Raw genomic sequence first — 13059 nt, 5'->3', positions numbered from 1 at the left:
CACCCCCCGCGGCCAGCTGGGCGGGAGCGCTATATCCCATAGTCCCCCGCGCCGCACCACTTCCGGTTTGTTCCGGAAGCGGCCGGGCCGGGCGGCGATGGCGGCCGGCGGCGCGGCACGAACGGCGCTGCTGTTGCTGCTGGGGGCAGCGGCGGCGCCGGGCCCGGCCCGGGGTTCTCAAGGGGACCGGGAGCCGCTGTACCGCGAGTGCCTGGGCCGCTGCGAGCGGCAGAACTGCTCGGGGGCGGCGCTGCGGCACTTCCGGGCGCGGCAGCCGCTGTACATGGGCCTGACAGGTACCGCCCCCCCCGTTCATTGGCTGCTGCCCCGGGGCCCCCCCCGGTACCGCCCCCCCGGGGCCGCGCCCACGCCCGGGCCCCGCCTCCGCGCTCGAGGCTGGGTCGGACTGGAGGGCGCTGAGCTGTACTAGGGCTGTACTGGGGCTCTTCTGGGCTGCACTGGGCTGTACTGGGGCCCTCTGGGCTGTACTGGGCTGTACTAGGCCCTCTTCTGGGCTGCACTGGGGTCTACTGGGAGGTGCTGGGGAGCATTAGACCCTACTGGGGTTACACTGGAGGGCACTGGGCTGTACTGAGGTCTAGCTAATGGACACTGAGAGGCACTGGAGCCAGCTGTGGCCCTTCTAGGGGGCACTGGGCTGTAATGGGGCTGCACTGAGGAGCGTTGCGCTGTCCTGAAGCCCAGCTGGGGAGTGCTGGGCCATATTGGGGCCAGGGTGGAAGGCACTGGCACTGGCTGAGGTCAGACTGTGGAGTGCTGGTTCTGTACTGGGAGGTCACTGGGCCATGCTGGGGCTGCGTTAGGGGGTGCTTGGGCCATATTGGTGCTTACTGGGCCATGCTAGTGCCTGTCGGTCTACTCTAGGGTCATGCTGGGAGGGGCTGGGCCATTCTGGACGGGGACATTGAGCCATTCTGGGGGCCACTGGTCTTTGCTGGGGGAGGTGCTGGCCTCTCTTGGATTGTTTCAGGGGTCACTGGACTACATGGGGGACACTGGTCCATACTGGGGCTTGCTAGGCCATGGTACTGGGAGCCATGTGAGGAAGGGCCGGGTGGACAGCAGAGTGAGGGTCCCTGAGCTGCCACCAGACTCCCCCAGGCTGGACCCTGGCCCTTCCAGCACCTGTTTTGCCCTGACTGTGCTGCCTGATGGTCCAGACTGGGAGGGACCTGGTGGCCAGGGCGGGTGGCACAGCTCCGTCTCCTCATTTGCAGGCTGGACCTGCCGCGATGACTGCAAATATGAGTGCATGTGGCTGACGGTGCGGCTCTACATGCAGGGCGGCCACAAGGTGCCCCAGTTCCATGGCAAGGTGAGCTGGAGGGCTCAGGGGGGACTCAGGGGAACCTCAGCTGAGGGGCTGAGGGTCCCCCTTTTCTCACTAACGCCTCCGTTCTCCATTCCAGTGGCCCTTCTCGCGGTTCCTGTTCTTCCAGGAGCCGGCCTCCGCCTTTGCCTCCTTCCTCAACGGCCTGGCCAGCTTTGTGATGCTGCTGCGCTACAAAGCTGCCGTCCCCCCCGCCTCCCCCATGTACCCCACCTGCGTCGCCTTTGCCTGGGTGAGCCCTGACACCTCCTTTTTTCCTCCTTGGGGGGGCTAGTGCTGCACCCCACAACCTCACTGCTCTAGCTGGGGAGCTTCTTGCAGCCCCTGTGCTCCCCTCTCACTGCTGCTCACCCCTCCAGGGTGACTTTGGGGGGCACATCCTGCGCTGGCCGAGAGTACCCAGGAATCCTCTGCCAGAGTGCGGAGGCTTGAGGGCTTTTTTATACCCACCGCATCCACAGACCCCACACGGCTCCGGCTCTGGCCACACCAGAGCCTCCATATCCAGCTTTGGGGACATTCATTGTCCCTGACAAGGCTGGGGGGAATGTGACCTGTCGTGACGGTGGTGCTCAGCCTCTCCTGCTCCTCCTCTCCCACAGGTTTCCTTAAACGCCTGGTTCTGGTCCACCGTTTTCCACACGAGGGACACGGCTGTGACGGAGGTGAGTGGTGTTGTGACACTGGCTTTGTCCCCCTCTGTCCCGAAACCTGTGGGGATGGTGGGTGGCCTGTGTGCCCTGATCCTCCTCGAGCTTCTGACGTAGCTCATCCGGCCCCGATCCCGCAGAAACTGGACTATTTCTGTGCTTCGGCCGTCGTCCTGCACTCCGTGTACCTGTGCTGCGTCAGGTGAGCCCAGGCGTGGGGCAGTGAGCCATGGGGTAGGGGCCTTGGGGGGCAACCAGTGACCCCTTCCTCCTTCTCCTCCTCCTCAGGACGCTGGGGCTGCAGCGGCCAGCCTTAATCAGTATCTTCAGGGCCTTCCTCCTCCTCTTCCTCGCCTGCCACATCTCCTACCTGACCCTCGTCCGCTTCGACTACGGCTACAACATGGCTGCAAACGCGGCCATCGGTGAGGGGGGGGTTCGTGCTCGTAGGTGGGTGCTCACCTCACCCCTTGGCATGGAATCCTGGAATGGGTTGGGTTGGAAGGGACCTCAAAGCCCAGCCAGTTCCACCCCTGCCATGGATCCAACACCTCCCACTGGATCCGGTTGCTCCAAGCCCCATCCAACCTGGCCTGGAACTCCTCCAGGGATGGGGCAGCCACCACTGCTCTGGGCAACCTGTTCCAGGGCCTCCCCACCCTCACAGGAGAACATTTATTCCCAAGATCTCATCTCAATCTCCCCTCTTTCAGCTGAAAACTGTTCCCCTCATCCTGTCCCTGCCCTCTCTGATCCAGAGCCCCTTCCCAGCTTTCCTGGAGCCCCTTTCAGTGCTGGAAGCTGCTCTAAGGTCTCCCCACAGCCTTCTCTTCTCCAGGCTGAACAACCCCAACTCTCAGCCTGTCCTGGTACAGGAGGTGCTCCAGCCCTCGGGTCATCTCCGTGGCCTCCTCTGGCCTCGCACCAACAGTTCCATCTTCTCCTTATTTTGGGGATTCCAGAACTGGACTCAGGGCTCCAGGTGGAGTCTCACAGAGCGGAGCAGAGGGGCAGAATCCCCTCCTCACCCCACCAGCCCCACGGTTTTGGATGCAGCCCAGGACATGGTTGTTTTTTGGGCTTTGAGCGCACGTTCCCGGCTCGTGTTGAGCTTGCCATCAATCAGCACCCCAAGACCTTCTCCTCAGGGCTGCTCTCTATCACCTCGCCCCCCCAATTAATCACATGTCCCCCTCTTTGTTCTCTGCAGGGCTCCTCAACCTGGCGTGGTGGTTGCGGTGGTGCCTGCAGAACCGCCCGCGCCTGCCCCACGTCTGGAAGTGCGCGGCCGTGGTGCTGCTGCTGCAGGCGCTGGCGCTGCTCGAGCTGCTCGACTTTCCCCCCCTCTTCTGGGTGCTGGACGCCCACGCGCTCTGGCACATCGGCACCATCCCCCTCAATGTCCTCTTCTACAGGTCAGTGCTCCCCAAAATGTGGGTGCTGAGTGCCCCTGACCTTAAAATGTGGGTGCTGGGAGGAGCCCTTCCCCTCTTAAAATATGGGTGCCGCTCCCCCCCATAATATGGGTCGTAGGGGACCTCCCTCACCTTAAAATATGGGTCCTGGGAGCCCCTCGCTTTTAAAAATGGGTGCTAGGGGGGCCTCCCCACCTTAAAATGGGGGTGCTGGGGGTCCCCCACCCTAAACTATGGGTGCTAGGACCCCCCACCTTAAAATGTGGGTGCTGGGAGCCCTTCTACCCTTAAAATGTGGGTGCTGGGAGCCCCACCTCTTGAAATATAGTTGCTGCCCCCCTGCCAAATATGAATATTGGGAGCCCCTGTCTTTCTCGCTGAGTGCTGGGAGCCCCCCCTTGAAACTGGGGTGCTAGGGCCCTCTCCTTTGCCTGTGAGATGCACAATGCCCTCTCTCTTCAAACTGGGGTCCTGGGGGGCCCTTTCCTTCCCCATGGGATGCTGTAGGGCCCTACTGCTGCTCGCCGGGAGCTGTGGGGCCTGAGGGGCTTGGGGGGGGGGCCGAGGGGGTGTCCCCCAAAGCTCTGCTTCATCCTCAGCCTCCTTTTTCCTACCCCGTCTCCGCAGTTTCCTGGTGGATGACAGCCTCTACCTCCTGAAGGCCAACTCCGACCTCTGCAAAGCGGACTAGAGCTGCTGGGGGGGGAGCGCAGCCCCTCGCCCCCCCCCGCGGTCCTGCCCTGCCCTGTGCCAAGTGGCCCCCCGGACCCCCCAACCCACGGGCTCCTGCCCCCCATTGCCTTCTGAGGTGTTGCTTTCCTCTCGGTACCCCCCGTGTGTCCCCCATCTCCCTTCCCTGGGGTTCGGGGGGGCAGCACCCTCCGTGCTGGTTGTATGGGGGCTCAGGATGGCCGAGCCCCCCCTGCTCTGTCTGTGTGTCCCCCCCCTCCCCAAGTGTCACAGAGCCCGGCAGCCGCGAGGTGGCAATGGCTGCTGGGGGACGTGGGTGGCTGGAGGAGGGGGGATTGCTCGGAGCTGCGGGCCGCTGGTTGGCTTTTGCGGAGGGGGGGGAAACGTGTAGGGCTGGAGCGGTGCCTTGCGGGGGGCTGTGGGTGCCCCTCACCTCTGCCAGGGGGGCTGTGCCCCCCCCTCCCCCTGGGGATGCGGGGTGTGTGTGTCCCCCTCCTCACCTGAGTGTGTTGTGGGGTGTGAATAAAGTGGAGTTCAACCTGTGCCCCCCACCCAGCGTCCCCTCTGCCCCCTTCTGGGGACCCTGCCACCCCCTTGGGGCTCCCCATGTCCCCCCTGCCCCTTTCTGGGGACCCTGCCACCCCCTTGGGGCTCCCCATGTCCCCCTTGGTCCCCAAGGTTCCCCCCTCTCCCTGCCCCCCATGCCAGGCTCTGCTGTGCAGTTCAACCTTTATTAGCGGCAGCGCTCGGAGGAGGGAATCAGGGGAATGAAACCCACTTTTTGGGATGCGGGGGGGGGGTCACGGATCCTTCAGGCTTCCAGAGGCTTCTGGGCGTGGGCGAAGAAGACACCGTCGACGTCATCCACGCCGGTGCGGAGCGCGGGCGGCATGGCGTACGAGCGGAAGTCACGCAGGACGAAGCCGGCGTCGGCGAGCGCCGTGCGGACGTCAGTCTCGTCCAGCGGCACCACGGGCAGGCGCGCGGCCCCCGCCAGGTAGAAAGATTCCCCCAGAGCCCCCAAAAGCAGCGCGTGGCCCCCCGGGCGCAGGAGCGAGCCCACGTGCGCCAGCGCCCGGGAGAAGGCCGCTCGGTCCGGGCTGACGGCTTCCAGGCAGAAAGCGGAGAGCACCGCGTCGGCCGGCGGGCGCAGAGGGGCACCCAGCGGGTCCGGCCGGTGGACGTCGATGGGCAGGATGCGCCGCAGTCGCCCCCGCAGCCGCCGCTCCTTCTCCTGCCAGGGCTCCCTGTGGGGAGGGAGGGCGTCAGCGGGAATGGGATCCCTCGGGATCTGGGACCGATGGGGATGTGGGGCTGGGATCGGAAGGAACATCAGCATGGGATCCCTTGGGATCAGCCTGGCATCTGTGGCGAGGTGGGGCTGGGGTCCTGCAGGGACCAGTCCTGCATCCACAGGGATCAATCCAGCATCCACAGGGATGTGGGGCTGGAATCCTGCAGGGATCAGTCCAGCATCCACAGGGATATGGGGCTGGAATCCTGCAGGGATCAGTCCAGCATCCACAGGGATATGGGGCTGGAATCCTGCAGGGATCAGTCCAGCATCCATGGGAATGTGGGGCTGGGATCCTGCAGGGATCAGTCCAGCATCCACGGGGATGTGGGGCTGGGATCCTGCAGGGATCAGTCCAGCATCCACGGGGATATGGGGCTGGGATCCTGCAGGGATCAGTCCAGCATCCATGGGGATGTGGGGCTGGGATCCTGCAGGGATCAGTCCAGCATCCACGGGGATATGGGGCTGGGATCCTGCAGGGATCAGTCCAGCATCCATGGGGATGTGGGGCTGGGATCCTGCAGGGATCAGTCCAGCATCTATGGGGATGTGGGGCTGGGATCCTACAGGGATCAGTCCAGCATCTATGGGGTTGTGGGGCTGGTATCCTGCAGGGATCAGTCCAGCATCCACAGGGATGTGGGGCTGGGATCTGAAGGAACATCAACATGGGATCACTTGGGATCAGGCTGGCATCTGTGGCGAGGTGGGGCTGGGGTCCTGCAGGGATCAGTCCTGCATCCACAGGGATCAATCCAGCATCCACAGGGATGTGGGGCTGGGATCCTGCGGGGATCAGCCTGGCATCTGCAGGATCATAGAACTGGGATCCTGTAGGGAGGAGCTCGGGACCCACAGCGATGCAGGACTGGGGTCTTGCAGGGATCAATCCACAAGGATATAGGGATGGGATCCTCCAAGATCAGCTCAGCAACCCCAGGGATGCGGGGCTGGGATCCTACAGGGATCCATCCAGCATCTACAAGGACACAGGGATGAGATCCTGCAGGGATCAGCCTGGCATCCACAGGGATCTAGGGCTGGGATCAACCCAACATTCACAGGGACACAGGGAAATGATCCTACAGGAACGTTCCCCGTGTCTGCGGGAATGTGGAGCTGGGATCCCGCGGGAATTTGGGGACACGATGCTGCAGGGATCCTGCTGGGTTGGGATCCCATGGGGATTTGGGGTCACAATCCTGCAGGGATCCTGCTGGGTTGGGATCCCATGGGGATTTGGGGTCACAATCCTGCAGGGATCCTGCTGGGCTGGGATCCCTTGGGGATTTGGGGTCACAATCCTGCAGGGATCCTGCTGGGTTGGGATCCCGTGGGATTGGGGCTGATGATGCAGCAGGCACCATCCCATCATCCGAGGGGCCGCGCTCCCGCTGGGATACCCCCGCTCCCGGCAGCCCTACCCGCGCCCCTCGATCTTGCAGACGTGCCGGATGAAGGGGCTCCAGTCGAAGGTGCCGGGCTCGCCCCGCGCCCAGCGCCCCAACTCCTCCCGGTTCACCGCCAGGTAGTCGGTGGCCACGATCTCCTCGAAGTGGTCGCAGGCGCTCAGCAGCTGATAGATGGTGGGGCCCGAGCCCACGTCGATCAGAGTGCGCCCCCGGATCTCACCTGGGGGGGGGACACAACACAGTATGGGGGTGTCTTGCACCAAACCCGACACCATTGGGGCAGCAGAGGGGGATCCCCCCACCTCGCGGTGGGTGTTGAGGCGCTCATGCATCCCATGCCTCCATTTCCAGACCCTGTGCTTCAGTTTTCCTACCTCATCCCTCAGTTTCCCCACCCTACAGCATGGGTTTCCCAGCCCGTGCCTCAGTTTCCCCACCTCACACCTTGATTTCCCACTCTGTGCCTCAGTTTCCCAAGCCTGTCCCTTCCTTTTCCCACCTCATGCATGTTTTCCGACCTTGTGCCTCAGTTTCCCCACCCCACACCTTGATGTCCCTACCCCCTGCCTTAGTTTCCTCACCCCACACCTTGATTTTCCTACCCTGTGCCTCAGTTTCCCAAGCCTGTCCTTTCTTTTTCCCACCTCATGCATGTTTTCCGACTTTGTGCCTCAGTTTCCCCATCCCACACCCTGAATTACCCACCCCTTGTCCCATTTTTCCCCATCCTGCACCTTGATTTTCCCACCCTGTGCCTCAGTTTCCCCTTCCTGTGCCTCAGTTTCATTACCTTGTGCCTCAGTTTCCCAAGCCTGACCCTTGTTTTTCCCACCTCATGCATGTTTCCTGACCTTGTGCCTCAGTTTCCCCACCCCAATGCCTCAGTCCCTCATTTTCCCCACGTCCCACCATAGTTTTCCCACCCTGTGCCTCAGTTTCCCCACCTCGCACCTTGATTCCCCCAGCCTCTGTGCCTCAGTTTCCCCACCTCGCACCTTGATTTTCCCACCCCGTGCCTCAGTTTCCCCACCCCATGCCTCAGTTTCCCCACTCCTCACCTTGATTCCCCACACTCCGTCCCTCAGTTTCCCCACTCCACACCTTGATTTTCCCACCCCGTGCCTCAGTTTCCCCACTCTGTGCCTCAGTTTCCCCACTCCACACCTTGATTCCCCCTGCTCCATGCCTCGGTTTCCCCACCTCGCACCTTGATTTTCCCATCCTGTGCTTCAGTTTCCCCACCCTGTTCCTCAGTTTCCCCACTCTGCACCTCGATTCCCCCCACTCCGTGCCTCAGTTTCCCCACTCCACACCTTGATTCCCTCCACTCCGTGCCTCAGTTTCCCCACTCCACACCTTGATTCCCCCACCCTCCATGCCTCAGTTTCCCCACCCTGTGCCTCAGTTTCCCCACTCCACACCTTGATTCCCCCCACTCTGTGCCTCAGTTTCCCCACTCCACACCTTGATTCCCTCCACTCCGTGCCTCAGTTTCCCCACTCCACACCTTGATTCCCCCACCCTCCATGCCTCAGTTTCCCCACCCTGTGCCTCAGTTTCCCCACTCCACACCTTGATTCCCCCCACTCTGTGCCTCAGTTTCCCCACTCCACACCTTGATTCCCTCCACTCCGTGCCTCAGTTTCCCCACTCCACACCTTGATTCCCCCACCCTCCATGCCTCAGTTTCCCCACCCTGTGCCTCAGTTTCCCCACTCCACACCTTGACTCCCCCACCCTCCGTGCCTCAGTTTCCCCACTCCACACCTTGATTCCCTCCACTCCGTGCCTCAGTTTCCCCACTTTGCACCTTGATTCCCCCACCCTCCGTGCCTCAGTTTCCCCACCCCTGCTCCACGACTTGGAAGGACCTTTCCGGACCCCCTCACCGCTGGCGAAGGTCTCTGCCAGGCATCTCAACTTCCACGGCACCACGAATTCCTCGGAGGAGAAGTCGGCGCGGGGCGGCAGGTAATTGTTGTGCAGGTACGCGCGGGGGTCGAAGCGCTCGTAGCCCTCGCGGAGGGCGCTCAGGCTGCTCATGGCGAGGGGGGGTGGTTTGAGGCCACGGAATCCAAATCCGTCTTTATATCATCGGCGCTGAGCCGAATAAATGGATTTATTCCAACGCCGGAATAAATGGATCCATCCATCGCCGTAACCTGGTTATCGCGGTGCCCCAGGGCCGCGGTGGCGCTGAGTGATAGCGCTCGCCTCTCGCTCCGAGCTGCAATCCCAGCTCCAATCCTCATTCCCAATCCCGGCTCCAATCTTCATTCCCAATCCCAGGTCTGATCCCAGCATCCCAATGCTTTTGGCCCCACGGGAAGGGCAGATCCTGGCTGTGATCCCCCCCCATGTGCTGCCCCAGTGTGAGGAATGTCCCGTGGGGTGGGATTGGGATGAGAACTGGGATTGGGATTGAGTTTGAGACTGGGGTTGGAATTGGGATGGGGAAGGAGTTTGGGACTGGGATTAGGACAGGGATTGGGATAGAGTTTGGGATTGGGATTGGGATGGGGATGGCGTTTGGAACTGGTTTTGGGATTTGAATGGGAATGGGAATAGAGATTAAGATGGGAATGGGGAAGGGGGTTGGAACTGGGATTGGGGTGGGGATTGGAATAGAGATTGGAATGGGAACGGGGAAGGGGTTTGAAACTGGGTTTGGGATGGGGATTGGGACTGGGATTGGGATTGAGTTTGGGATTGGGGTAGGGATTGGGATGGGGATGGAGTTTGGGACTGGATTTGGGATTGGGATGGGAATTGGGATGGGGACAGTGCTTGGGACTGGGTTTGGGATGGCGATTAGGATGGGGATTGGGATTGAGTTTGGTATTGGGGTAGGGATTGGAATAGGGATTGGGATGGGGATGGAGTTTGGGACTGGGTTTGGGATTGGGGTGGGGATTGGAATAGAGATTGGGATGGGAACGGGGAAGGGGTTTGAGACTGGGTTGGGGATGGGGATTGGGACTGGGATTTGAGTGGGAATTGGAATAGGGACTGGGTTTGGGATGAGGATGGCGATTAGAATAGGATTTGGGATGGGGATTGAGTTTCGGATGGGGACTGGGAAGGCAGTAGGGATTGGGACTGGATTTGGGTCTGAGATGGGAATTGGGACAGGGATTTAGTGCACCATCACCCGTGAGCTGAGCGTGTCAGACCTCAGCCCAACCCTGGCCGGACGCAGCAGCACCAGCTGCCAGCTCCCAGTACTCCCAGTGCACCCAGCACCGTGGGATAAGGGGCAGGATGGGATCCACTTATGGGACTGAGGAGAGGGATGAGGGTTAAAGAGCCCAAATCCAATCTGTGCCGGAGCTGTGGGTGGACAAAGGTGGTGGTGACAGAGAAGGGAACGGGATGGGACGGGGACAGGGACGGGAATGGGGGCTGGCGGTGGCCCAGGGACAGCGGGATCCCGCCGGGAGGGAACAGCTAATCTGGGCGCTGGCGTTGGAGCCGTCCTGGACCGTGGCACTGGGGATGGGATGGGGGGGGCGGTTACATAAGCAGGATTCCCCCCTCCAAACCCCATTTCTCCCCCAATTCTCCCCAAACCTGAGCCCCCGCACGATGCCTGAAACCCCTCCAGCTGCTGGCAAGGCTCCGTGCCTCAGTTTCCCCCATTTCCAGCACACCTTTCCTGCTAAATCTGACCCCCTTCCCACACCGCCTCCTGGGGGGGGCCTCACACCCCTCTTTTTTGTTGTCCCCCCAAATGACACCGCCGTGCCAGACTGAGTGTTTTATTGCTGTACCACAACCACCACTTGTACAACGCCCACAGCCCCCCCAGAGCGCCATTCAGCCCCCGGGGGGGGGGGGGTTCATCTCAGCACTCCTCATCCTCACATCCTTTTCTCTTTGCCAGGGAAACTGAGTCACGCCCGTATCCGGAGCCCCCCAAAACACGGGCACTCGCTCCCCGCCGGCCTCCTCACTGCCTGCTGTGGGATGGGGTCCCAGGCGTATGGGACCCCCTCCCCACCTGCCCCCCTCCCAGCTCCTTCGCTGCCTTTTTGGGGTGTCGGAGCAGATCTGAGCCCCCCAAGCATCACCCCCCTGCCCACCCCCAGAATCCCCCCTTTGTCCCCATGGTCCCCCTCAGCCTCGTTGTGCCTCGTGCGAGAGGGAGCGCGATAGGGTGCGGGGGACCCCCGGTTTGGCGCCGCGGAGGTCTTGGGGGGCAAAGAGGGGCAGCGGAAGGGTCCGGGCGTAGGGCAGGAGGTGCTGGGCCAGGGGGTGCCCCAGGACCCCCACTCGCAGCAGCCCCCAAGGCGAGCGCTGCTCCAGCACCCGCATCTCCCCGTGATGCTCCACCGTCTCCCGGTGCTCCTCATCCACTTCTCTCCGGCACCACCTGGGAAAGATGGGGTGGGGGGGGGAATCATGGGGGTGCGAGCGGGGTGCCAATGCCCCATGGGGACCCCCATGTCCCACCCACCCCCGTGGAGGTCCCTGTGTTTCTGGAGACCCCCATCACCAACCCCACGGGGCCCCTCGGACCCCCTCCAGGACTCTCACCGCCCCATGGGCACACGCACCCCCTCACCTTGGGGGATCCCCCCGAGACCCTCCCAAATCCCTCATGGTCCCATATGGATTCCCAGCCTCTCCCCCCACCCCATGAAGACCCCCATCTCCCCACAGGAACCCTGAAGACCCTCCCAGTCCCCCTTGGAGACACCCTCCACCCCCCTGAAGCTCCCATGTCCCCATAGGGACCCCTGGAGGACCCCCTAGAACCCCATGGGGACCCCAGAGACCCCCGCAGCCCCCCTATAGCCCCACAGGATCCGTTGGACCCTCCCAGCCCCATGGAGACCCCAGGGATCCCTGTAGCCCCCCCATAACTCCATGGGGACCCTTGGACCCCCCCAGCCCCATGGAGACCCCAGGGATCCCTGTAGCCCCCCCATAGCTCTATGGGGACCCTTGGACCCACCCAGCCCCATGGAGACCGCAGAGATCCCTGCAGCCCCCCATAGCTCCATGGGGACCCTTGGACCCCCCCCCAGCCCCAACATAAACTCTTGAGGACCCTTAAGCACCCAGTGCCTCCAGCACCCTGAGGAACCCCCCAAAACCCGCGGTGGCGTTGCCCCTCACCCATCCTCAGGCCTGGTGCTGAGCTCCAAGTCGAGCCATTCGGCGCTGAAGGTCTCGCGGCGCCCCACGTCCTCCTCCCGTACCCGGCAGCCCAGGCGGGCGCCCGAGAGCAGCCCCCCGCTGCGCACCACCGTGCTGGGCACCAGCATCCTGCCGCTGTGCCCCACGCCACCCGCTCCGATTATATAGCCCCGTCCGGGCTATTTTGGGATGTGTCGCTGGCACCGCAGGGACATAAAGGTGCCAAGGACCCTCTCGGAGCAAAGCATGGAGGGGGTGGCACCGGGGACACGTGTGGTGTCACCCCGTGTGCATCCCACCACGCTCACACCCATGTGCCCGCCGGCCTCTTGCCCCGCCGCGGTGGGACCCCCCTGACCGCGGTTGTGTCCCCGCAGTGGGATGTGGGACAACGTGACACGGCGGGCAGGACCCCCCCCTGGCACCCACCCAGGGCACGTCTGGCCTTTCCCTGCCCCTTGCGGTGCTGGCACTGGCCCGGGGACCAGCGAAAACGCTGGCACTCGCCCTGGGACCAGCAAACACGACGGCTTCCGGAGGTGTTGGTGGCCACACGCTGCCACCTCGCAGGGCTGTTGGGGTGTCCCCAAGGGCAAAAGGGCAATGGGGTGGTGGCCACGAGCCCCCCCTAGGCCGGGCTATTTGTAGGGCCAACAGATGGGGGCTGCGAACAGACGGGCGCCCGCTGGGTGCCAACACCGGGGCTCCCGTGGTGCGGGTGGCGGCTGCTGCCCAAGGGGGACTCGGGGGCTCCAGCCGGCGGTGGTCCCACTCCAGGACGGGACAACGTGGGGTTGGGGGATGTTCGGGATAACCTTTAACAGAGGGGGATCAGTGCAGACACAGAAGCTTCACGGTGCTGCTGGTGCCACCGTGAGATGGTGGGGACAAGGAGACCCCTGGCCCGTGGCTCAAGGAGCCTGGGGGGGGGCTACAATTGGCCCCAAGCTTGTGGCCACAGGAGCCTGGAGGACCCATTCTTTGAGCCTGGCGGGGCTACAGTTGGCCCCAGGCTTGTGGCCACAGGAGCCTGGAGGACCCAATCTTTGAGGATGGGGGCCACAAGAGCCTGGAGGAATCATTCTTTGAGCCTTGGGGGGCT

At 62.9% G+C, this 13059-nt stretch overlaps 3 protein-coding genes across 5 annotated transcripts; 1 reads left to right on the top strand and 2 right to left on the bottom strand.

Annotated features, from left to right (window-relative positions):
* The first annotated feature begins 54 nt into the window (after window positions 1-54).
* Window positions 55-4663, top strand: PGAP3 (post-GPI attachment to proteins phospholipase 3). 2 transcript variants are annotated; one of them, XM_054088695.1, is made up of 8 exons: window positions 55-296; window positions 1239-1336; window positions 1431-1583; window positions 1954-2016; window positions 2142-2203; window positions 2290-2426; window positions 3212-3416; window positions 4044-4660. In XM_054088695.1, the coding sequence occupies exons 1-8, from the start codon at window positions 98-100 to the stop codon at window positions 4105-4107; spliced, it is 981 nt and encodes a 326-aa protein (XP_053944670.1). In that variant the 5' UTR covers window positions 55-97; the 3' UTR covers window positions 4108-4660. The 2 variants fall into 2 exon arrangements, with proteins under 2 accessions (XP_053944670.1, XP_053944668.1); XM_054088693.1 differs by lacking the exon at window positions 55-296 and having other exon boundaries at window positions 407-1336; window positions 4044-4663.
* Window positions 4664-4810: 147 nt separating this feature from the next.
* On the bottom strand, window positions 4811-8935 carry PNMT (phenylethanolamine N-methyltransferase). Of its 2 annotated transcripts, none has more exons than XM_054088697.1 (3): window positions 8705-8935; window positions 6851-7035; window positions 4811-5349 (listed from the first exon to the last, which is right to left on the bottom strand). In XM_054088697.1, exons 1-3 carry the CDS (start codon window positions 8856-8858, stop codon window positions 4918-4920), a joined length of 771 nt encoding a protein of 256 aa, XP_053944672.1. In that variant the 5' UTR covers window positions 8859-8935; the 3' UTR covers window positions 4811-4917. The 2 variants fall into 2 exon arrangements, with proteins under 2 accessions (XP_053944672.1, XP_053944671.1); XM_054088696.1 differs by having other exon boundaries at window positions 4815-5353; window positions 6828-7035; window positions 8705-8924.
* Window positions 8936-10896: 1961 nt separating this feature from the next.
* TCAP (titin-cap) lies at window positions 10897-12118 on the bottom strand. The gene is made up of 2 exons (XM_054088542.1): window positions 11937-12118; window positions 10897-11187 (listed from the first exon to the last, which is right to left on the bottom strand). The coding sequence occupies exons 1-2, from the start codon at window positions 12083-12085 to the stop codon at window positions 10932-10934; spliced, it is 405 nt and encodes a 134-aa protein (XP_053944517.1). The 5' UTR covers window positions 12086-12118; the 3' UTR covers window positions 10897-10931.
* Window positions 12119-13059: the final 941 nt, after the last annotated feature.

Source organism: Cuculus canorus, chromosome 25 (genome assembly GCF_017976375.1).
Source record: "Cuculus canorus isolate bCucCan1 chromosome 25, bCucCan1.pri, whole genome shotgun sequence".
Classification (NCBI taxonomy): Eukaryota; Metazoa; Chordata; class Aves; order Cuculiformes; family Cuculidae; genus Cuculus; species Cuculus canorus.
Note: the sequence above shows the minus strand (reverse complement) of the source record. Positions and strands in the feature narration are given on the sequence as shown.